Source organism: Rana temporaria, chromosome 10, assembly GCF_905171775.1.
Source record: "Rana temporaria chromosome 10, aRanTem1.1, whole genome shotgun sequence".
In the NCBI taxonomy this organism is placed as follows: domain Eukaryota; kingdom Metazoa; phylum Chordata; class Amphibia; order Anura; family Ranidae; genus Rana; species Rana temporaria.
In genome coordinates, this window is record NC_053498.1 from 91,937,280 (window position 1) to 91,959,738 (window position 22,459).

General features: G+C 44.2%; 1 protein-coding gene across 1 annotated transcript in view; it reads left to right on the top strand.

The window, feature by feature from the left end:
* LMTK3 (lemur tyrosine kinase 3) overlaps positions 1–22,459 on the top strand; it is a 121,291-nt gene that overhangs the window by 60,549 nt on the left and 38,283 nt on the right. The window contains exons 4-6 of the mRNA XM_040325686.1: positions 8,709–8,859; positions 9,520–9,590; positions 11,238–11,356. Coding sequence (XP_040181620.1) covers positions 8,709–8,859; positions 9,520–9,590; positions 11,238–11,356 — 341 coding nt within the window. The remainder of the gene's footprint in view (positions 1–8,708; positions 8,860–9,519; positions 9,591–11,237; positions 11,357–22,459) is intronic.

A 22,459-nucleotide genomic window follows, 5' to 3' on the forward strand; every position in this document is an offset into this window, starting at 1 on the left:
TGATACAGAGTCATATCACATGGGCAGGAGGTGCCATTATGAACAGCAGTAGGAATAGGAGTATATAGAGTGTCAAATAACTGCTGACATAGGTGTCTTGACTGGGCAGCAGCAGCAGAAGCAGCAGTAGTATTAACAGTAGTAGTTGATACAGAGTCATATCACATGGGCAGGAGGTGCCATGATGAACAGCAGTAGGAATAGGAGTATATAGAGTGTCAAATAACTGCTGACATAGGTGTCTTGACTGGGCAGCAGCAGCAGAAGCAGCAGTAGTATTAACAGTAGTAGTTGATACAGAGTCATATCACATGGGCAGGAGGTGCCATCATGAACAGCAGTAGGAATAGGAGTATATAGAGTGTCAAATAACTGCTGACATAGGTGTCTTGACTGGGCAGCAGCAGCAGCAGAAGCAGCAGCAGTAGTATTAACAGTAGTAGTTGATACAGAGTCATATCACATGGGCAGGAGGTGCCATGATGAACAGCAGTAGGAATAGGAGTATATAGAGTGTCAAATAACTGCTGACATAGGTGTCTTGACTGGGCAGCAGCAGCAGCAGAAGCAGCAGCAGTAGTATTAACAGTAGTAGTTGATACAGAGTCATATCACATGGGCAGGAGGTGCCATGATGAACAGCAGTAGGAATAGGAGTATATAGAGTGTCAAATAACTGCTGACATAGGTGTCTTGACTGGGCAGCAGCAGCAGAAGCAGCAGTAGTATTAACAGTAGTAGTTGATACAGAGTCATATCACATGGGCAGGAGGTGCCATGATGAACAGCAGTAGGAATAGGAGTATATAGAGTGTCAAATAACTGCTGACATAGGTGTCTTGACTGGGCAGCAGCAGCAGAAGCAGCAGTAGTATTAACAGTAGTAGTTGATACAGAGTCATATCACATGGGCAGGAGGTGCCATGATGAACAGCAGTAGGAATAGGAGTATATAGAGTGTCAAATAACTGCTGACATAGGTGTCTTGACTGGGCAGCAGCAGCAGAAGCAGCAGTAGTATTAACAGTAGTAGTTGATACAGAGTCATATCACATGGGCAGGAGGTGCCATGATGAACAGCAGTAGGAATAGGAGTATATAGAGTGTCAAATAACTGCTGACATAGGTGTCTTGACTGGGCAGCAGCAGCAGCAGAAGCAGCAGTAGTAGTATTAACAGTAGTAGTTGATACAGAGTCATATCACATGGGCAGGAGTTGCCATGATGTACAGCAGTCTTAATAAGAGTATATAGGGTGTGAAATAACTGCTGACATAATTGTCTTGACTGATCCAAAGGAGTCATGGGAGAAAATCATGTGGTCAGATGAGACTATAATATAATTTTTTGATCATAATTTCACTAACCGTGTTCGGAGGAAGAATAATGATGAGTACCATGCCAAGAACGCCATCCCTAATGTGAAGCATGGGGGTGGTAGCATCATGCTTTGGTGGTGTTTTTCTGCACATGGGACAGGGTGACTGCACTGTATTAAGGAGAGGATGACCGGGGCCATGTATTGCAAGATTTTGGGCAACAACCTCCTTCCCTGAGTTAGAGCTTTGAAGATGGGTCGAGGCTGGGTCTTCCAACATGAGAATGACCCAAAGCACACAGCCAGGATAACCAAGGATTGGCTCTGTAAGGAGCATATCAAGGTTCTGGCGTGGCCTAGCCAGTCTCCAGACCTAAACCCAATAGAGAATCTTTGGAGGGAGCTCAAACTCCGTGTTTCTCAGCGATAGCCCAGAAACATGACTGATGTAGAGAAGATCTGTGTGGAGGAGTGGGCCAAAATCCCTCCTCCAGTGTGTGCAAAGCTGGTGTAAAACTACAAGAAATTTTTGACCGCTGTAATTGCAAAGAAAGCCTACTGTACCAAATATTAACATTGATTTTCTCTGATGTTGAAATAGTTATATTCAGCACTGTAAATAAATCAGGTCCGGGGCTTCATCAGGGAATGCATGGCAAGGGACCCTTCAGCGCCCTGAACCGACGACGGGTGCCAGAAAGTCACCGCCGATCCAGGACTCATTCATCTTTATGAATGTGAGTCTGTCCACGGACTCTGTGGACAGACGGGTCCTCTTGTCCGTGACCACCCCACCTGCCGCGCTGAATGTCCGCTCAGATAGTACGCTGGAGGGGGGGCAAGACAATAACTCCAGCGCATACTGAGCGAGCTCGCGGCAGGTGTCCAATCTGGCAACCCAGTACTCCATGGGGTCGTCGGTGCTCATACTGTCAGAAGCACCGACGGACGCCATGTAGTCTGCCACCATGTGGGCCAGCCGCTGGTGGTGACTGCTGCTGCTGCTGCTGGTGGTGGTACTGGGTCGCTCGGTTTGGAAGAACATCCTCATCTCTTCCATTAGGTCCCCTGCTCGGCTGCAGCTGGGTGCAGCCACCTGCTGGGTGAGATGAGGGGGGACAACTGGAGGCCGGGGAGTTGCCTGCTCCAACCGTCTGACAATGGCTGCCTGCAGTTCCTCCATCCGGTGCTGCCTCCGGCTGGCTGGGATGAACTGCTCCAGTTTCCCCTTGCACCTGGGATCCAAAAGGGTGGCCATCCAGAAATCATCCCTCGTCTTGATGGTCTTAACCCGGGGGTCCCTCCTGAGGCATCTGAGCATGTGGGCAGCCATGGGGAAGAGCACAGCCCGCTGTGACTCCTCAATGCTGGCCAGGTGAATGAGGTGCGACTCTTCTTCCCTGAGGCGCTGCTGGTCAAACTCAGACATGCCCAACCCCCGGACTATCGGTGCCCCCAACACCGGCTCTCCCTCCTGACCAGGCCCTGACTCCGGGACGACACCAGCAACCACCTCCTCCTCCTCTTCATCATCATCCTCCTCCTCCTCCTCCTCCTCCTCCTGGTCCTGGCCCTGGTCTCGGTGGAGCATTGCTGACTCCTCCTGCTCCACCAAGGCACTCTCCCCAGCCTCGAGCAGGCGATCTAGTGTCCTCTCCAGCATGAACAGTATTGGCAGCACGCTATTGAGGCCAATTTGCTCACTGCTGACCATCTTGGTCGCCTGCTCGAAGGAGGACAACACTTGGCAGACCTGGTTTATCTGCCCCCACTGCGCACAGGCGATGAAAGGGAGTTGTGGTGAAGCCCTCTGAGTGCCTAGTTCCATCAGGTACTCCCTCACCGCCCTTTGCTGCTCCCACAACCTCTTCAGCATGTGGAGGGTGGAGTTCCACCGCGTCACACTGTCCACAATCAGCCTGTGAAGGGGCAGATTGTACTTCCGCTGCAATTTGGACAGGGACGCGGTAGCGGTTGGGGAGCGCCTGAAGTGGCTGGCAATCCTACGCGCCTTTGCCACAATGTCACTCAACCCTGGATAAGTGCGCAGGAACTTCTGCACCACCAGGTTGAGGACATGTGCCAGACAGGGCACGTGCGTCAGACTGCCAGCATGGAGGGCGGCGAGTAGGTTGCTGCCGTTATCGCAGACAACCATACCTGGCTGGAGCCTTCGGGGTGTCAGCCACTTCTGGACCTGAGCTTGAAGTGCTTTCAGCACTTCTTCTGCAGTGTGTCTCCGGTCCCCTAAACTAACAAGCTGGAGCACGGCCTGACAGCGCACGTGCCCCACACTTGAGTAGCTACGGGGGCGCTTGCTGGGAGGCTCAGCAGCTGCGGAGACAGTGGCTTGAGGGAGACCAGCAGTTCTCCCCTGGACACCCCGGGGCGGCACCACAAGATCGGTTGCCGACGATCCCTCACCGACGCCTCGGAGGGAAACCCAATGGGCCGTGAAGCTGATGTAGCGTCCCTGCCCATGCCTGCTGGTCCAGCCATCCATTGTCAGATGAACCCTGTCGCTGACAGCGTGATCCAGCGACAGGGTTACATTCTGAACAATGTGCTGGTGTAGGGCAGGGACACCAGTCCTGGCAAAGAAATGGCGGCTGGGGACACGCCATTGGGGTTGGGCCTGCTCCAACATCTGCCTGAAGGGGTTGCTGTCAACTATGTTGAAGGGCAGCAGATGTTGGGCAATAACCCTTGCCAGGAGCCCATTGAGGGAACGCACACGTCGGTCTCCAGGGGGGAAGGGAGTGGTGCGGTCAAAGGCGTCTGAAATCGACGCCTGGCGCCGGACGGCAGTGCGGGACACAGACGTGGAGGGTGCTGTGGAAGTAGAGGTCTGGCTGCCGGTACCAGTACCTCTACTAGAGGGAGCGGGGGGGCATGACCTGCTGGAAACAGATGAAGATGTGGCAGGGGCTGCTGTACCCTGCTCACTTGTGGTGGTGGCGCTGCTACCACCACCACGCTTCATCTCCTCATACAACGCCCAGTGGTTTATCCTGAGGTGCTGGTTCAGGGCTGTGGTACCCACCCGAGCCAAACACTTCCCTCTCTTCACCCTCACTTTACAAATCCGGCAGATGGCCACGGTAGGGTTGTCTGCCACCAGGGTAAAGAAATTCCAGACAGGTGACTTCAGCACCGCCCTCCTGTCAGATGGGGTGACGCTTACTTGCACCTGCTGGGATTCGGTGCGCACAGGTGGAGCTGCCTGCTGCTGCTGCTGCTGCTGCTGCTCCTCCTCCTGACACCTCCTGCTGCCATCACCAGTGGAGACCCTGACGATGGTCTCCCTGGTGGTGACCTGGCGCACCGTTTCACCAGGGTGCCTACCTTCCCCGTCGTCACTGACGTAGTGAGCCGACGCGTCAGATGGCAACCATGATGGGTCACCCTCTTCGCCCCCAGAGATGTCAGACCAAGGGCTGAGATGTGTTGGTCTGAGGGAACCACGTGACATGGAGCCTCTAGCCTGGCTCCGCTGTCCCCTCACCCACGCCTGGGTCTGACTAGGTGCTGCTGTTTCCTGCACCAAAACAGCAGCACCAGTTTGAAGGGATGTCTCTGGGATACTGCCAGCAGGTATCCCATCCTCCTCATCCATCCCTTCAAAAAGGTCCTGACCATCAGGACAGAGCTGGAGGTCTGCCTGATGCATGGCCTCCCCCAAGAGATCCCTATCACTGTCGCTGTCGAACAGTAAGATGCTGGACTCTTGGGGGCTGGGGGGGGGTAGTACAGGCAACGGTGTAATGGTGGTACTACTGTGAGTCGGGACCGACGACTCAGTGGCACTGCTGTGCCCCATGTAGTCCACCACTACTTGAGCCTGAGATGGCAATATCGGGCGGCTGCCCGATGGGAAGAACTCCCGGATCAGGCGTACTCCCCTTGCACCCGATCCTCTACCACTAGTAGGGGCACGAGAGGTACCCCGTGCTGGCAGCGATCCAGCACTGGGAGTAACTCCCCTACCCCTACTGCCACGGCCACGGATGCCGCTCATAATTGCTGATATGTGTGTGGGGGGGTTAAACTTTATTGGGGGGGAAAATGTGAACAAAATGTGTTTTTGTGTTTTTTTTACAAGACAGGCACGCAGACAAAGACGTACACAGACAGCTACTAAACTATAAGAAAAGTAGTACACCAGACAAGGACTACAAAATTAAAGAAAAAAAAAAAAAGCACTAAACAAACACTAACTTTTTTTTTTTTTTTTTTTTTAAACACAAAACACAGACACTAAACACACACTAAGCTAAGCTAGATGAAATAAATGTACACTAACAGTGTGTACACTTACTACACAAAATTTAACTAAACTGAACACAAAACTTAGCTTTTATAAAAGCTCTTTAGGGAAAACTAAACAAAATTTGAACTGAGATGCCTATCAAATATCACTGAACAGTGAACCTGCAAGATCTGACAGTAACACAAGATGAACAAAACTTAGCTTTTAGAAAAGCTCTTTTATAAAGCTCAGATCAATATGTGTTCTGAAATCTCTTGCAAATATAACTGAACAGGGAGGATTGCAGGATCAAACAGTAACACAAATGAAAAAAACAGCACAAAACAGCACAAAACGTAGCTTTGAAAAAAGCTCTTGGGTCTATTGCTTTGAAAAAAGCAGTTGATATACTGGAAAAGATCCACTGGAATCACTAAATAGCAATGCTGGTGATGATCTAAATCAATCAAGAACAAAGACACAGGAAACCAGGAAACCAGGAACACAGAAACAGCCTCCACACTCTATAGCAAGCTTCTGAATCTGCAATGAAATGGTGCTGGGAGTGAGCTTATATAATGTCCATGCAGGCAGGTTCCTATTGGTTGCTAACCTGTGACGAGTGTGGAAGGAGAACTCTGATTGGCTCTGATGCAAAAGGGCGGAGCAAATAATCGCGCAATATTCCTATTGCCGAATATTCGCATTGCGAATATTCGGCAATATAAAATGATCGCTTCAGCTACTCGGCCCAATGGCTCTAATCATACCAGCAATGCTTTCAGACGTCTATGGAGATCACTAGGATGTGATCTGTTTTAAAAATGAAACTGTAAAAATCGCTCTGATGCGGAAGATCGGGGCGAGGAACATAATCGCGCGATATTGCGTTTGCCGAATAATCGCATTGCGATCTTTCTGGAAAATTCAATGAACGCTTCAGCTACTCGGCCCAGGGTCTCTAATGATACCAGCAATGCTTTTAGACGTCGATGGAGATATCTAGGATGTGATCTGATTCAAAAAAAAAATTGTAAAAAATCGAATATTCGGAATTGCGAATATTCACCGCGAATTTCGAAATATAGCGCGATTTCTCGAATATGCTATATTCGAGTCGAATATTCGCAATGCGAATATTCGTGAGCAACACTAGTCGACACGCCCAAATTCAGGACTTCGGATCCCACTCAGGCCTCCGTGGTGGTGCACACTGGACACTGAGGCCTTGTACACACGACCGTACATGTCCGCTGAAACTGGTCTGTCGGACCAGTTTCCGCGGACATGTCCGACCGTGTGTAGGGCCTACCGGACAGTTTTCCGGCCTAGCGGACAGGTTTCCAGCGGACAAAAGTTTCTTAGCATGCTAAGAAACTTGTCCGCTGGAAGCCTGTCCGTCGGACATGTCCGATGGTCAGTACGACTCATCGGACATGTCCGCTGGCCCGAAATCCCGTCGAAGTGATTCAACGAAAGCGTGGAAGCATTGAACTTCCGGGTTCGCGCACGTCACCGCGTCATCGTCGCCGCCACGTCACCGCGTATTCTGTCCGCGGGGAATTTGGTCTGATGGTGTGTACACACATCAGACCAAATTCACCCAGCAGACATGTTCGATGAAAACGGTCCGTGGACCGTTTTCATCGGACATGTCTGGTCGTGTGTACGAGGCCTGAGAGAGCACAGAGGCAAGTACCCTATTATGTCCTGCTGTTGGCCAATTTTACACTGCTATATCCTCTGCAGTATCTTAATTCTTGTGATAAACCCCTACCTGTGCCCTTTGTCTCTGGTAAATTTGGGCCCAGCCTTGTTTAGCCAAGTATTGTCCTGTTGCTGGCCAGTTTTACTCATTAACTCATCATTTAATGTTTTCTACTAGTATTACATCTATCCTTTAGGTAAATAAAAAGACTATACTTAAAAAACAAAACCAAAAACAAAACACCAAAATAAAAAGTCCTTTAATTACAATAAAACACGAACACATATCTGTTTTTAAAATTAATTGAATAATGTCTCCAGAAGTAATTTCACATCAATTAAAGCATTTATCAAGATAATCCACATCAATTTACATTACCCCAGCCGGGGATCTATCATTTAGCAAAAGGACTGTGGTGAATACACATCGGCAGGCAGCTGGTCATCGCCATTGGCACTGGATTTACACTGCTGGACACCAGGATTGACATGGATTACCTTGCTGGACAAGAGGATTGATTTGGAATCACTTCTACAGACACTAAAACAATTTATTCTAAAAGAATGCAGGGGTGAGGTGACAACTAAAAGTTTGTTGCCTCAATTTGTTTAGCAATCCGTACTGATTATAGTTCTCTTGAGGACAGTTTGATTATAGAACAAATAAGCTTAAAAGAGCACTTCAAACATTTTGATGGGTCAATATAAAAAAAAAAATGTATGATTAATTTCTGCAAACTGAGCATACAGACGCTGATTCCATGCATAATCTGCTGTAGGGTCTCCTCAGATATTTACTAGCCGGTGTTTGCTTTCTTTCAAATAAATCTCCCATATATTTTTTATAGTCAGCCCTATCATCCATAGCAAACAAGGTTTTGGCTTTTGTCACCTCCTAAGCCTCTTACACACAATCAGATTTTTGTCCAAAGACGTTGGCCGTGAACTTGTTCTGCATACAGACGGCAGAACTTTTTCAGCCAACATTCACAAAACGATGTGTTTTTTCTGCTCTTTAGCGCCGCCCTTTGGGCAACTTCTGCTAATGTTGTCTTATGGTTAGCATTGGTTTAGAGCATGTGTGTTTGTACTTTGGATTTTATTCCGACGGACTTGTGTACACACAATCTGATAATCCGACCGAACACATTTGTTGTCAGACAATTTGAGAGCATGCTATTCAACATTTGTTGTCGAAAATTCCGACAACAATTGTCCGATGGAGCATACAGACGGTCTGATTATCCGACAAAACACGTCCATCACACAATTGTTGTCGGAATATCCGATCGTGTGTACGGGCCTTTAGTGGGATCTAATGGAGTGACACCAATTTGGTGTAACCCATGTACTTTCTGCTTTTTAACATCTTGGCATATTATATGAAAAACATGTAGATGTTGTTTACACTTTAAGTATCACCATGTCTTATAGGAGTTTGAGAATCCAGATGGAGAAGAGTTTTCAGGGGAGTACACACCGCCTGCTGAGGAAACTTCCTCTTCTCAGTCTATCCCTGATGTATACATCCTGCCACTGTCTGAGGTGTCCTTGCCTGTCCCCAATACACAGGCTCCTAAAACAGGTAATTGCAAGTTTACGAAAAGTGCACCCTACAACCTGTAGGAATCTACATATTAACTGGAAATACAGTATTGTTATAACATTCAAATGAGGAATATGTGGATTTAAATATTTCAAAATTGCTAGTTTTGGAAAGTAGCTGATCTTGTCTGAACTTGGACATTAATTAACTTCTATCAATTCTTTACACTGTATATAGAGCATCACAATTTAAAAGATGAAAATACTAGTGTAACAGAGTGCCCTTTTTCTTATCATGCACAGATGCCGGCTTAGACCCCTTTTAAGTAGGTTTACATTCATGTGAATCCAGCTTGTGTGTTTGTACTGGTACATAATGGGTACAGAAGCCTATTCATTTAAATGTGCAGTGAACAACTAGAACTTGAATGACAGTCAGCAACAATATTGGTCAAATTGTCTTGTTTACTATCAATATTAATTAGTCATAAGAATCAATTTGTAATAATTGGAACACAATTCTCCTTACAATTTTACAATAAAATGATGCTTTCTTTATAAGATTATAATCAAACTGACAAAGGTTTACTTTAATAGAAGGATGTGTTAGGGTTTTACATTCTATGGTGGAATATTCCACAATTTAAAAATTCCAGGTGCATTAAAGTGTCTGTTATTAACTAAATTTTTCTTTAACTAGTAAAACAGACTGGATTTAGCCGCCAGGACCTAAGCTATCTTCAAGAGATTGGAAATGGCTGGTTTGGAAAGGTAAGTCTAAATGAGCATGAATCATTTGTTACTTCTTACTTAAAGTGACCCTGTTGCAAAACTAAAAATGAGCAAATAAGATTCCACTTTATATAAGAGATAATATACTTACCTTTACAGTCTCCTGCACTACCAATCTTTCAACAGATAAATTGCAGTCTTCAGCCGACACACTTCCAGGACTTTCGGAGTTCTGGCCCCCTGCCAAGCTCTATGGTTCCTTCCTCTACACCTTACATTACTGTAAGACACTGTAGTGTCATAGTGGTCTGCGGAAGGAACCACCAGCTCTAGACTGGGTACCAGGAAACTGACACCTTTAGAAGGTAGTCAGGTCAGGAAAATTCTACAGGCACTGTAAGCTGGTGGGATAGGCATCTATAACATCTGTTCTTTCGAGGGGAACCCTGTTTGTTCTTCACAGCAGGATTACTCTAAAGCATAACTATCAGGCTAGTATATGTTTAAAATCTTGCCCAAGAGCAGTCACTACAAGGTGATCTCTGTTACTTTAGTAGTCAGTTCTCTGTGTACCTCCCTTAAACTCTGTGACTAAAGTCTAAGGGGCAGATCTAAAAAGAAATAACGCCGGCGTATCTATTGATACGCCGGCGTAATTTCAAAATTCCCACGTCGTATCTTTGTTTTGAATCCTCAAAACAAGATACGACGGCATATCGGCTAGATCCGACAGGCGTACGTCTTCGTACGCCGTCGGATCTAAGATGCAATTTTTCAGCGGCCGCTAGGTGGCGTTCCCGTCGAAATCCGCGTCGAGTATGCAAATGAGCTATTTACGGCGATCCACGAACGTACGTCTGCCCGTCGCTTTTGTTTCCGTCGTTTGCGTTCGGCTTTTTCCGGCGTATAGTTAAAGCTGATATACTGAGGCATACTCAGTGTTAAGTATGGCCGCCCTTCCCGCGTACAATTTTGAATTTTTTACGTCATTTGCGTAAGTCGTTCGCGAATAAGAATTTTCGTAGAATGACGTCACCGTCGTAAGCATTGGCGGGTTCCGGTTTAATTTCGAGCATGCGCACTGGGATACCCCCAGGGACGGCGCATGCGCAGTTCCAAAAAAACTTTGTTTACGTCGGGTCAAGACGTATTAACATAAAACACGCCCCTATTAGATCCATTTGAATTCCACGCCCTTACACCGCGAGAGATACGCTACGCCGCCATAACTTATGGAGCGGATTCGATGAGGATTCAAACTAAAAAAGATAAGTTACGGCGGCGTAGCGTATCTTAGATACGCTGCGCCCGGCGCAGATGTCTGTGGATCTGCCCCTAACTTTCCAGATATTTGGCCTAAGCCCTGCCAACAGTTATGTCTCTGTTCAATGAGAGTTCCTTATAGGTCACCATAGATAGCACTGTTATTGAATATTATCATGTTTTTGGTAGACATGGCTTTCTTCTGAGGTTAGGGAAATCAGACTGCAGGAATCAAGGTAAACTATTAACTTAAAGGGCTTTTGAGCTAATAAAGGAAATAGAAGGCATCCGGTAGCATCTGCTTTGAGGCAGGGCTTTTACTTATAAATCTTTAAACTATCTGGCAGATTCATGTTAGTAAATGATTTAAGAAAATGCTACATTTAAAGTGAACAACTACATTTTTCTGATTCTTTGTAACAGGTGATATTGGGGGAGATATTCTCAGATTATACTCCTGCGCAAGTGGTAGTTAAAGAACTCAGAGTGAATGCCAGCCCTTTGGAGCAGCGGAAGTTCCTGTCAGAAGCCCAGCCTTACAGGTATTAGATGGGTACTGAGATTAACTGGAAGTGTGCTTCATTCCTACTAGGATTCAGTTTGTAGAACGTAGAACTGGGGCCAGGCTATGGACGTTTCAATATTTACATGTTTTAAACAAGCTCTAAAACAAATCCTCCCAGACGTATGTAGTAGCAGGCAATGTGTAGTAATGCATCCTCAAATTTCATACCTAAAAACTTTTACTACCATTTCTCTCAGTAGCTCATTTACTACCCACCAATGCATCCACCACCAAAACTGGCAGCCTGCCAGTAGAGATGAGCGAACTTGCCTTGGCTCAGACCATGAGTTGTTCAGTAAACCAACCCTAAAGTCCAAAAATTATGAACTTTAATCTAAACTCCATTAAAGGCTATGTGGGAATTAAATTTTAAAAATCAATTCCAGGAATTTTCAAGATTTACAGGCAAGAGATTGTCAATCAAAGGCCATGGGCAGTGCCAAGAAAGGCATGTACCAGTGCTAAAAAAATGTTTTGTTCTGCACAGCAGGGACAAGGTCTTTACTTGTGGCTTCGAGGGCAACTTGTTAAAAACCAATCTTTTCAATTACATGCTTAAGAGATACTGTATGTACTCTTACAAAACAGTATGATTCGCTAAACGGTGGTGGCCCTTTGAAAACGTTAGTTGGACAAAACATTGCATCAGAGCGAAGCCACATCGTGACATTTCATGACATCATGCGTCATCTCAGTGGGAACTCGGTGTCTGAAATTCTGTATTGGCGGAGCTGTGTGACACTGGGAAATGTGGTGATGAATGTTAACAGAGATGTTGTGGCCTGTTTGGACAGATAAGCCTGTGTTTTTAAGCTGTTTGTAAGTAGTATTTTTTTATTATGAGTACATTTTAAATAATCTTACGGTAATGAACTATGGGAATTTTCCTTGATATTTGAGAGAATTCATGACCTAAACAAGTGGATCACCTGTGAATCAATCTGCATATCAGGAGGTGAATGATTAATGAAACTGAATTTGCCAAGCTTTAATGCGAGGCTAAAATGTCATCCCCACTAAGAGGCCTTGTCAGAAGTCAGAATTTTTTCATAGAATATTCCGACCGTGTGTATGCCCCATTGCAAATTGCAATTCGTCTGTATGGAATTCCGACGGAGAAAAAAACAATTTGACGCATGTTTGGAAGCATTGGACTTCATTTTTCTAGGCTCGTTGTAGTGTTGTATGTCACCGCCTTTTTGACGGTCGGAATTTGATGTGTCCGTGTGTATGCAAGACAGCTTGAGCGGAAAAAACGATCGTGTGTACAGGGCATTAGGGTGATTTGTGGAGGTTTAAATCTGCACGTATGGATTTCTTGAGATTTCAAAGCATCAGCTTGCACACACCTTTTCTGTTGATATTTTTTTTTGGACACTTTGTGAATATATCCGGTGCCTCCTAATCTACGGACTCCCTTTAAATGTTTATATTGTATCTGCATATTTAACCACTTCATTACTGGGCACTTAAACCCCCTTCGTGCCCAGACCAATTTTCAGCTTTCAGCCCTGACGCATTTTGAATGACAATTGCGCAGTCATACAACACTGTACCCAAATTATATTTTTATCATTTTTTTCCCACAAATAGAGCTTTCTTTTGGTGGTATTTGATCACCTCTGCGGTTTTTATTTTTTTGCACTATATACAAAAAAAGACTAGCTGTGGGCTCTTAAAGAGGATGTATATATACGTCTATGTGCCCAGCCATGCCATTCTGCCAATGTATATCGGCGTTAAGCGGTCCTTAAAATAGGTAGAAGAATACGTATTGGCCTAAACTGAGGAAAAAATATGTTTTTTTTATATCTGTTTTGGGGATATTTATTATAGAAAGAAGTAAAAAATATTGTTTTTTTTTCAAAATTTCGCTCTATTTTTGTTTATAGCGCAAAAAATAAAAACCGCAGAGGTGATCAAATACCACCAAAAGAAAGCTCTATTTGTGGGAAAAAAAGAACGCCATTTTTGTTTGGGAGCCATGTCGCACGATCGCGCAATTGTCAGTTAAAGGGACGCAGGGCCGAACCGCAAAATGGGGCAAGGTCCTTAACCTGCATAATGGTCCGGGTCTTAAGTGGTTAATTCTACTTAAATTACACTGACCCTGACTTTTGATCCCTGCCCTTTGATCCGACCTAGAACCTTGACTCTGACCTTGACCCTAACTTTAACCCTGTCACTGACCTAGATCTAGCCCTGATCCACCATTTTTCTTTCTTTCTTTTTTTTTTATTTACATTTTTTTTCTCTAGCAGGTGATAAAGATAGAATGTATCTTACCCTCTATTCAAAAGGGGGGGGAAACACAGAGGCAGGCTTCACAGTGACTGATCATTGCAATAGCCAATCAGAGGCTATCACAGTGATCAGGAAATGGGCTTCCCGGTTCCCGATCTTTAGCATGGGGCACAGACCTCTCGATGAGAGCCGCTCCCTGTGCTGGGAACGCACTCCCAGCATAAACACTTTCACACATATATGCAGTCTAACAGAAGATGACCTGCTTCTGTGAGGCCATATACATGTGTACACATGGCAGGAAGGGTTAAGGTAGTTTCAACATTACCTTACCCTATCCAAGTGCTCTATCTCAGGTCAGTGTATAGAAGGTTATATAAAATACTTTATCAAATGACTTACAATGGAAAGAAATTAAATGCGACCTTGTGATAGAAATGGTCTTTTGCTAACAGATATATAAGATAACCAAAGCATGTGCTTTATACAAGGACACATAGCAGCAGGTCAGGATCAAACATATATACTAGTGTTTACATTATTGAGCAATGTGAATAATCTGTCTGTTCTCTAAATTATGTTACGTAGACATGCATTGTTTTTCAGCAAAAAAATACATATTCTCTATTCACATTAACACGTCATGGCAAAATTCAGGTATATGACATTATAGTAAAGAGTATTTAGTTTGCTGTGCATTAATTGCGATTTTTGTAATTTTTTAAACTAGGGTTGCACCGATACCACTTTTTTAAGACCAAGTACAAGTACTGTTGGGGAGGGGGATTTGGTGAAATATCAGGGGTCTATACAAACCCCTGACATCTGCCCTTTGGGACAAGGAATCCCCAGAACCTTTCTCTGCAGCCTCAGCTGCACTGAAGATAAATGGACAGGAGACAGAGGCTCCTGTTCATTAATAAACTGAAGCATCGTAAACACAGTTTGATTCAGTTCATTAAGAAAAGGAAGGAGATGGTAAATTACATATTCCTCCTGACAGATCTGGGACAGGGGAAGACCAGAGGAGGACTGAGGGATCGGAGGAGCACAGGGGGGACCAGAGGATGACACAGAGGGGGACCGGAGGAGCAAGGAGGAGGAAATGGAGGGGGACTGGAGGAGGAGCACAGAAAGGGACCAGAGGAGCACATGAAGGGAGACCGGAGGAGCACGTAGGAGGACACAAAGGGGGACTGGAGGAGCACACAGAGGGGGACTGGAGGAGGAGCACATGGAGGGGGAGTACATGGAGGGGACCGGAGGGGGACTGAAGGAGCACACAGACGGGGACTGGAGAAGGAGCACAGAGGGGGACCTGAGGCACACAAGGATGGGGACCCGAGGAGGAGCACAGAGGGGGACTGGAGGAGCACACAAAGGGGAACCGGAGAAGCACAGAGGAGGACACAAAGGGGGACTGGAGGAGCATACAGGGGGGGACTGGAGGAGCGCAGAGGGGGACTGGAGGAGGACTGGAGGGGTGATCGGTGCGGTGATGGGGGGAGTTGCAAGCGCCTATCTCCTTGTATAAATTTCAATAAAGCAGCTGAGAGCCACAGGAGGGAGAAGAGGAGAAGCGGCTCTCAGCTGTTTTATTGAAATCTATACAGGGAGATCCGTGCTTGTAACTCCCCCCACCGTCGCACCGATCACCACTGACTGCCCAGGTATCAAATCAAGCATCGGAGCATTCGCACAAGTACAAGTACTTGTACAAATGCTCTGTATCGAAAAACCCTAGTTTAAACAATCCAATTGGTGCTTGCCAAACAGGTAAATGTGAACAGTGATATTTTTAAATGTACCCTTCCTTTGTTTAGGTAAACACTAAAATCCATCTTCAGTTTGCCTTCCTCATTGACTAAAAATGATTTTAACAAATTCTCCTGATTACCTGCTAAAAGATAGGTCAGGTATCCTAATCATGGCCTTGATGTCTGTCACATAAAAAAAAAAAAGATGTTCCAGAATGATGTGACAGAGCAGGATTATACAACAGAAAACTTAGCAGACTGCTGAGGCTGAATAATTTGTAAAGTGAATATTCGCTTAGGTTATTATATGAGGTGAATGAGGCATGCTGGGAATGAACTGTTTTTTTCCTTTAAACTGTTAAATCGATGGGTTTAGTTCCGCTTTAAGTGTACAAATGGCTTGATATTTTGATATATATTTTCATCTTATATTTTTAATATATACAATATGTGTGTGATTTATTTACAGTTGTGTTCAAAATTATTCAACCCCCCAATGCTGTAAAGGGTTTTAGGGAATTTAGTGTACATTTGTAATTGTATTCAGAATGAAATCCTACAAGGACTTCTTAAAGAACCATATGCAACTAAAATGACATCAATTGGTTTTGTAATACAGTAGTAAATGTTTATTTTGTGAATTCTTCATTTATACAATTATTCAACCCCTTAAAGACTACCACTCTGAAGAACAGAGGTTCATTGAAGTGTTTTCAATCACGTATTGAAAACACCTGTGGATGTCAGGGAGCAGCAATAAAGCCTAATAAGCACCAATCAGGCAGCTTTAAAATGACTGTGATACTCAGCTCCTTCTAGACATTTACTGGTGTGGTTACAACATGGTGAAGTCAAGGGAATGGTCCAGGAAGACAAGAGAAGAGGTGATTACTCTTCACAGGAAGGGCAATGGCTATAAGAAGATTGCAAAGATGTTAAACATACCAAGAGACACCATAGGAAGCATCATTCGCAAATTCAAGGCAAAGGGCACTGTTGAAACGCTACCTGGTCGTGGCAGAAAGAAGATGCTGACTTTGACTGCTGTGCGCTACCTGAAGCGTAGAGTGGAGAAAAGTCCCTGTGTGACTGCTGAGGAACTGAGAAAATATTTGTCAGATGTGGGTACTGAAGTTTCTGCTCAGACAATACAGCGCACACTACGTAATGAAGGCCTCCATGCCAGAACTCCCAGGCGCACCCCCTTGCTGTCTCCAAAGAATAAGAAGAGTCGGCTGCAGTATGCAAAAATCATGTGGACAAACCAAATTAGTTTTGGGATTGTGTTCTGTGGACTGATGAAACAAAATTAGAAGTGTTTGGGCCCATGGATCAACGCTATGTTTGGAGGAGGAAGAACAAGGCCTATGATGAAAAGAACATCTTGCCTACTGTGAAGCATGGCGGGGGGGGCAATCATGCTTTGGGGCTGTTTTTCTTCTGCAGGTACAGGGAAGCCTTAGCGTGTGCAAGGTACCATGAATTCTCTTCAGTACCAGGAGATAGTGGATAACAATGTGATGCAGTCCGTCACAAACCTGAGGCTTGGGAGACGTTGGACCTTTCAACAGGACAATGATCCCAAGCATACCTCCAAGTCCACTAGAGCATGTTTGCAGATTAAAGGCTGGAACATTTTGGAGTGGCCATCGCAGTCACCAGACTTAAATCCGATTGAGAACCTCTGGTGGGACTTAAAGAAAGCAGTTGCAGTGCGCAAGCCTAAGAATGTGACTGAACTGGAGGCTTTTGCCCATGACGAATGGGCGAAGATACCCGTAGATCGCTGCAAGACACTTGTGTCAAACTATGCTTCAAGTTTAAAAGCTGTTCTAACTGTAAAAGGATGGTGTACTAAGTACTAAGATTGAATGTCAACTGGGGGTTGAATAAAACTGATAATGATGTGAGCACAGAAAAGACATTTGTGGTTATTTCATTATAAATGTTATGTTATATTTGTCTGACCTACACGTGCCTCTTTGAGGCAAACTGGGCAAAACAATCAATTTCAGTGGGGGTTGAATAATTTTGAATACAACTGTACCCTTTAGTTTGATCTACCTTAATTGCAAGTTTTATATCTTTCTTAATAATCTTGCTTTTTTGGTTTTGTGTGGTTACCAGTGTATGGCACTTGTAAGGTATTAATAATGATTATTTTAAAGAGATAGAAAACAGCACAAAGTGATAAATACATAATTTACTTACTAATTTAGTAGCAAAGAACCAGAACAGCCCAAATCCACCTGTGCAGTACATGAGTATAATCTGAAAAGCCATTCTAATCCCGTCTCAACCTTGCTTCATGAGACTGAGGTCAAAGCAGGCTTTTGCTATATATATATATATGCGCCTAGAAAATAATAGCACATCATAGGTTTGGTGCATAGGGTATGACTGCTGGTAGCACAGCAAAGCTTGAGCTATAACAAAGCAGCAGTTATTTAGCATGAAAACATCTAAGGCCTTATATATTGTTATATTAGTGCCAAGAAATTTGGTGATGCTCAGAATGCAGTATCTAGATTATCTGCCAATCAGATTATAAGGTTCATCAATTTAAAGAACTAGCAGCAATGCAGTATAAATTGTGATTGGTAGCTGTGGATTGTTCTTTTCTACAGTTAGGTTCAACAGACCTATGGTATTCTGGGAATTAACAATTAAAGTAAACCTGTCACAGACATAATAATTCAAATGTCAACCCTTCCATATTTTGAGTCTCTCTATTGGTCTTATAATATGCTAGGTTTAAAGAGTTAGGCCTCGTACACACGATAGTTTTCATCGGTCAAAACCGATCGTGTGTGGGTCCCATAGGTTATTTAACCATCGGTTAAAAAAAAGCCAACTTGCTTTAAATTTAACCGATGGATTCCTAACCGATAGGTCAAAACCGATCGTTAGTAGGCACGACCATCGGTTAAAAATCCACGCATGCTCAGAATCAAGTCGACGCATACTTGGAAGCATTGAACTTCATTTTTTTCAGCACGTCGTTGTGTTTTACGTCACCGCATTCTGACACGATCGGTTATTTAACCGATGGTGTGTGGGCGCAACAGACCATCAGTCAGCTTCATCGGTTAACCGATGACAATGGTCCTTCAGAACGTTCTCATCGGATGGACTGATCGTGTGTACGAGGCTTAACTCCACTTTTTTTGAGGAAAGAAAAAAACAATTCCCTCTGGGTGACCGATGTACATTGCAAGGATTTTAGCAAACTTTATTCTAGATGCCTACCTGTTTCTGCTTTGAAGAAAAAGCTGATTGTTGTTTGCAAAGTGAATGGGAACAAATTTTGCATTATTACAATGTAAACAGCTGATGCACTTGCAGTGTTCCTAAAAGGAAAATGCAGGGTCTGCATCCCTTTAGAAGCCTCTAAACCCTTGGGAGTATAACAGCAATTAAAAAAATGTTTTGACTTGTATCTTAGCACAGACTTCTAGGAAAATCGGTGACCCAATCACACAAGCATAAAATTCGATTTTTGGGGGTGTTCTGTAAAATATAAGCTGTCATTGGTATGCAGCTTTAGAAGGCAAAAATAAGTATTTAGAATATTTATTTTTATTTATTAGAGGTATTGTACTTATATAGCACTGGCAACATACAGTATTTTACAAAAGTGAGTACACCCCTCACATTTTTGTAAATATTTTATTATATATTTTTATTTGACAAAACTGAAGAAATTACACTTTGCTACAATGTAAAGTAGTACTATACAGCTTGTATAACAGTGTACATTTGAAGTCCCCTCAAAATAACTTTTGTGAGATACTGTAAGCTCCACTTTACATATTGCACATTCACTTCCTGCCCTCAAAGAGCTAACAATCTAAGGTTCCTAACTCACATTCCTACATACACATACTAGGGCCAATTTAGACAGGAGCCAGCTACTTACCAGCATGTCTTTGGAGTATACAAACAAATTCAGCTACAAATTTATAAAGGTGATAATATCTTAAAAAAATGTTTCATATTTTCACTAAAATAAAAATGATCCAGCTTAATCTATATACACACACCAATCTGCACACCAATATGTGTACTAACTACCTGGAGCATGTTACACTTTACACCCTAAGGGTCCTTTCACACGGAGCGGACCGTTTCTGTGTCCGCTCCGTGTGTCCGCCAAAGCTCAGCGGGGATCCCCGCTGAGCTGTCGGCGGATAGGGCGGTCCCCGCACACAGTGCAGAGACCGCCCTGTCTTTGCTCCGCTCCCCCCTATGGGAGATCGGATGCAGACGGACCGTCTGTCCGTCTGCATCCGATCCGTTCCGCCGAACGGAAGAAAAATAGGGTTTCTTCCGTTCGCAAAAGCGGATTCCGACTAACGCGGACGCTAGCGGATGCTCCATCCGCTAACGGACGCGATCCCATAGGAAATCATTACAAGTCCGTTAACGGACTTGTAATGAACGGACGAATGGTCCGCTCGTGTGAAAGGACCCAAAAGATGATCTTATCCTTTAATAAAAGCAGGCACTTTTATAAATGTGACTGTATCTCTCCTGTTTTTAAAGTGTATGTAAACCCTAATAAGGAATTTCTGCTATTTGCTTCTTTTGTTAAATTTGCCTATCCATATACACTTTATTTAATTATACTATTTCCTGTTAAAGCGAAGGTCCACACAAAAGGTGAACCTCTGCTTTTGGGAACCCCCCCCCTCTGGTGTCACATTTGGTACCTTTCAGGGGGAGGGGGTGCAGATACCAGTATAATACAGGTATTTGCACCCACTTCCAGGCATAGACTCCTGCAGAATCTGTGGGGGTCTAGCTCACTTACCGCCCCCCCCCCCCGCTGTCTTCTGGGAAACACACAGGCCTCAGAGGATACCATAGCGGGAACCAGTGCGACTCGCGCATGCACAATAGGGAATCAGAAATGAAGCCGCAACGCTTCACTTCCTAAATTTCTCAATGAGGATGGCGGCGGGGGTAGCCGAGAGCCGATTTATTGCTCGGCTTCGGCTGCCGACATCACAGGCACCCTGGACAGGTAAGTGTCTATTTATTAAAAGACAGCAGCTGCAGTTTTTGTAGCTGCTGGCTTTTATTATTATTATTTTTTTAGGCGGACTTCTGCTTTAAATATACCATTTTGATATATCTGTTTTATAAGTGCAAAAAAACTATTGATCTTGTCAGAAATTCAGAGTTCTCCTGTGTCCCTATCTCTCTTTCTGTGTTGTCTCAGATAGACTATTTTGCCCTCATTGTTCTTATATTGGACTACAAGTAATTTAGTCATTATGCTGTGGATAAGAAGACAGTGGGTGTGGGTGAGTAGTTTAGCAATGGATGGGGCTAATAGCACTCATCCACAAACATTTTGTGTGTTTTTAGCTCACAATGGGACATTTCTGGTAAATCAACTGGTATTTTTCTGTAAAATAGATAAAACACAGGCAAATCTGCATATATTGCAGAGATTTATGACATACGTCTTATTGGAATTGATGTCATCAGGTGACATGAAATCAAAGTATATACACTAGGGTAAGAAGGGCTTGTTTCCTCCATCAACTGCTCTACTTGTTCTGCCTTCATTTGTACAGGTAGAAAAAGGGACAGAAAATACAAGTTTTGAATGAACTTGAACTACTCTAGCCATAAAAAGTGTATTTGGGCCAATTTAAGATTAATTTGCATTCCTATAAAATCGCAAACAATAATCAGAGGTGTTCCAACTCAATATGGAAGAGTGACCTAGATCTTTGCCAGCAGACGTGTTTTGCTCAGGAGTAGGTGAAAATATTGAAAGAACAGGAAAAATAACATTTATTTTATGTACGGTAATCATGGAAGTCGTTTAATTTACCAGTTAACAATTGAGTTTCCTGACCTGTGCCACAGCATGTAACTATACCAGTTTGTTCATTAGAGTAATGCAAAGAGCTGTGATTATGTGTGTAGTGCTCTCCCCCAAAGGGGTTGCTGAGAATGTGCCCAGGTTTTCCCTGGTAGTACAGAGGCTACCTGCCACAGTCACAGTTCCAAGCACACAGACAACACATGCTCACATGGGTGTCTTTTTGTGGATTTTATTTGCAGAAACTTGAACATAAGGGGCTTTAAGAATGAATGAATGACTTGTATAGCGCTACTCATGCAAACTGAATCGCCTCTGGGCGCTTTTTCCAGCCAGAGTCTGCTTGGCTGGTGCGGTCATTTTTCCCCGTAGGATCGTGACACGCTTGGGACACACAGTCATAAACACAGATATACATATATATACTGGGCCAATTTGGACAAGATCCAATTTACCTACCAAGGTAAAGGGTTAAGGGTTCAGGATACTCCAAAAAGATAGAAGAAATAAACAATCTTAAAAAATCCTTTTGAAACAGCCTTGATTGGAGGTAATGGTCAGTATCTCTAGTTCTCTGTAATGCCAGAGCCGTTCCTTCTAGTAACCTCTGGCGGTCAAATCCATCTAGCACATGCACATCTCATAGTCCAAAACCACTTCTAAAGCCTCGTACACACGATAGGTTAACCAGAGGACAATGGTGTGAAGGACCGTTGTCATAGGTTAACCGATGAAGCTGACTGATGGTCCGTCACGCCTACACACCATAGGTTAAATAACCGATTGTGTCAGAACGCGGTGATGTAAAACACAACGACGTGCTGAAAAAAACGAAGTTCAATGCTTCCAAGCATGCGTCGACTTGATTCTGAGCATGCGTGGATTTTTAACCGATGGTTGTGCGTACTAACGATCGGTTTTGACCTATCGGTTACATTTTAAAGCAAGTTCCTATTTTTTTAACCAAAGGTTAAATAACCTATGGGGTCCACACACGATCGGTTTTGACCGATGAAAACGGTCCTTCAGACGGTTGTCCTCTGGCTATCCTACCGTGTGTATGAGGCCTTACTCACAATGTCCTAGGACAGCTGTCTGCCTCCCAGCTTCCACGAGGCACTGTTCAATGTGGGAGACAAAGATTCTTCACCCAGACTGGACTCCAAGATGATGCCCTCCAACAAAAATCCTTTTATGAAAGTTCTCCAGTCAAATGGATGGATTGAGCCAGAAACACTGT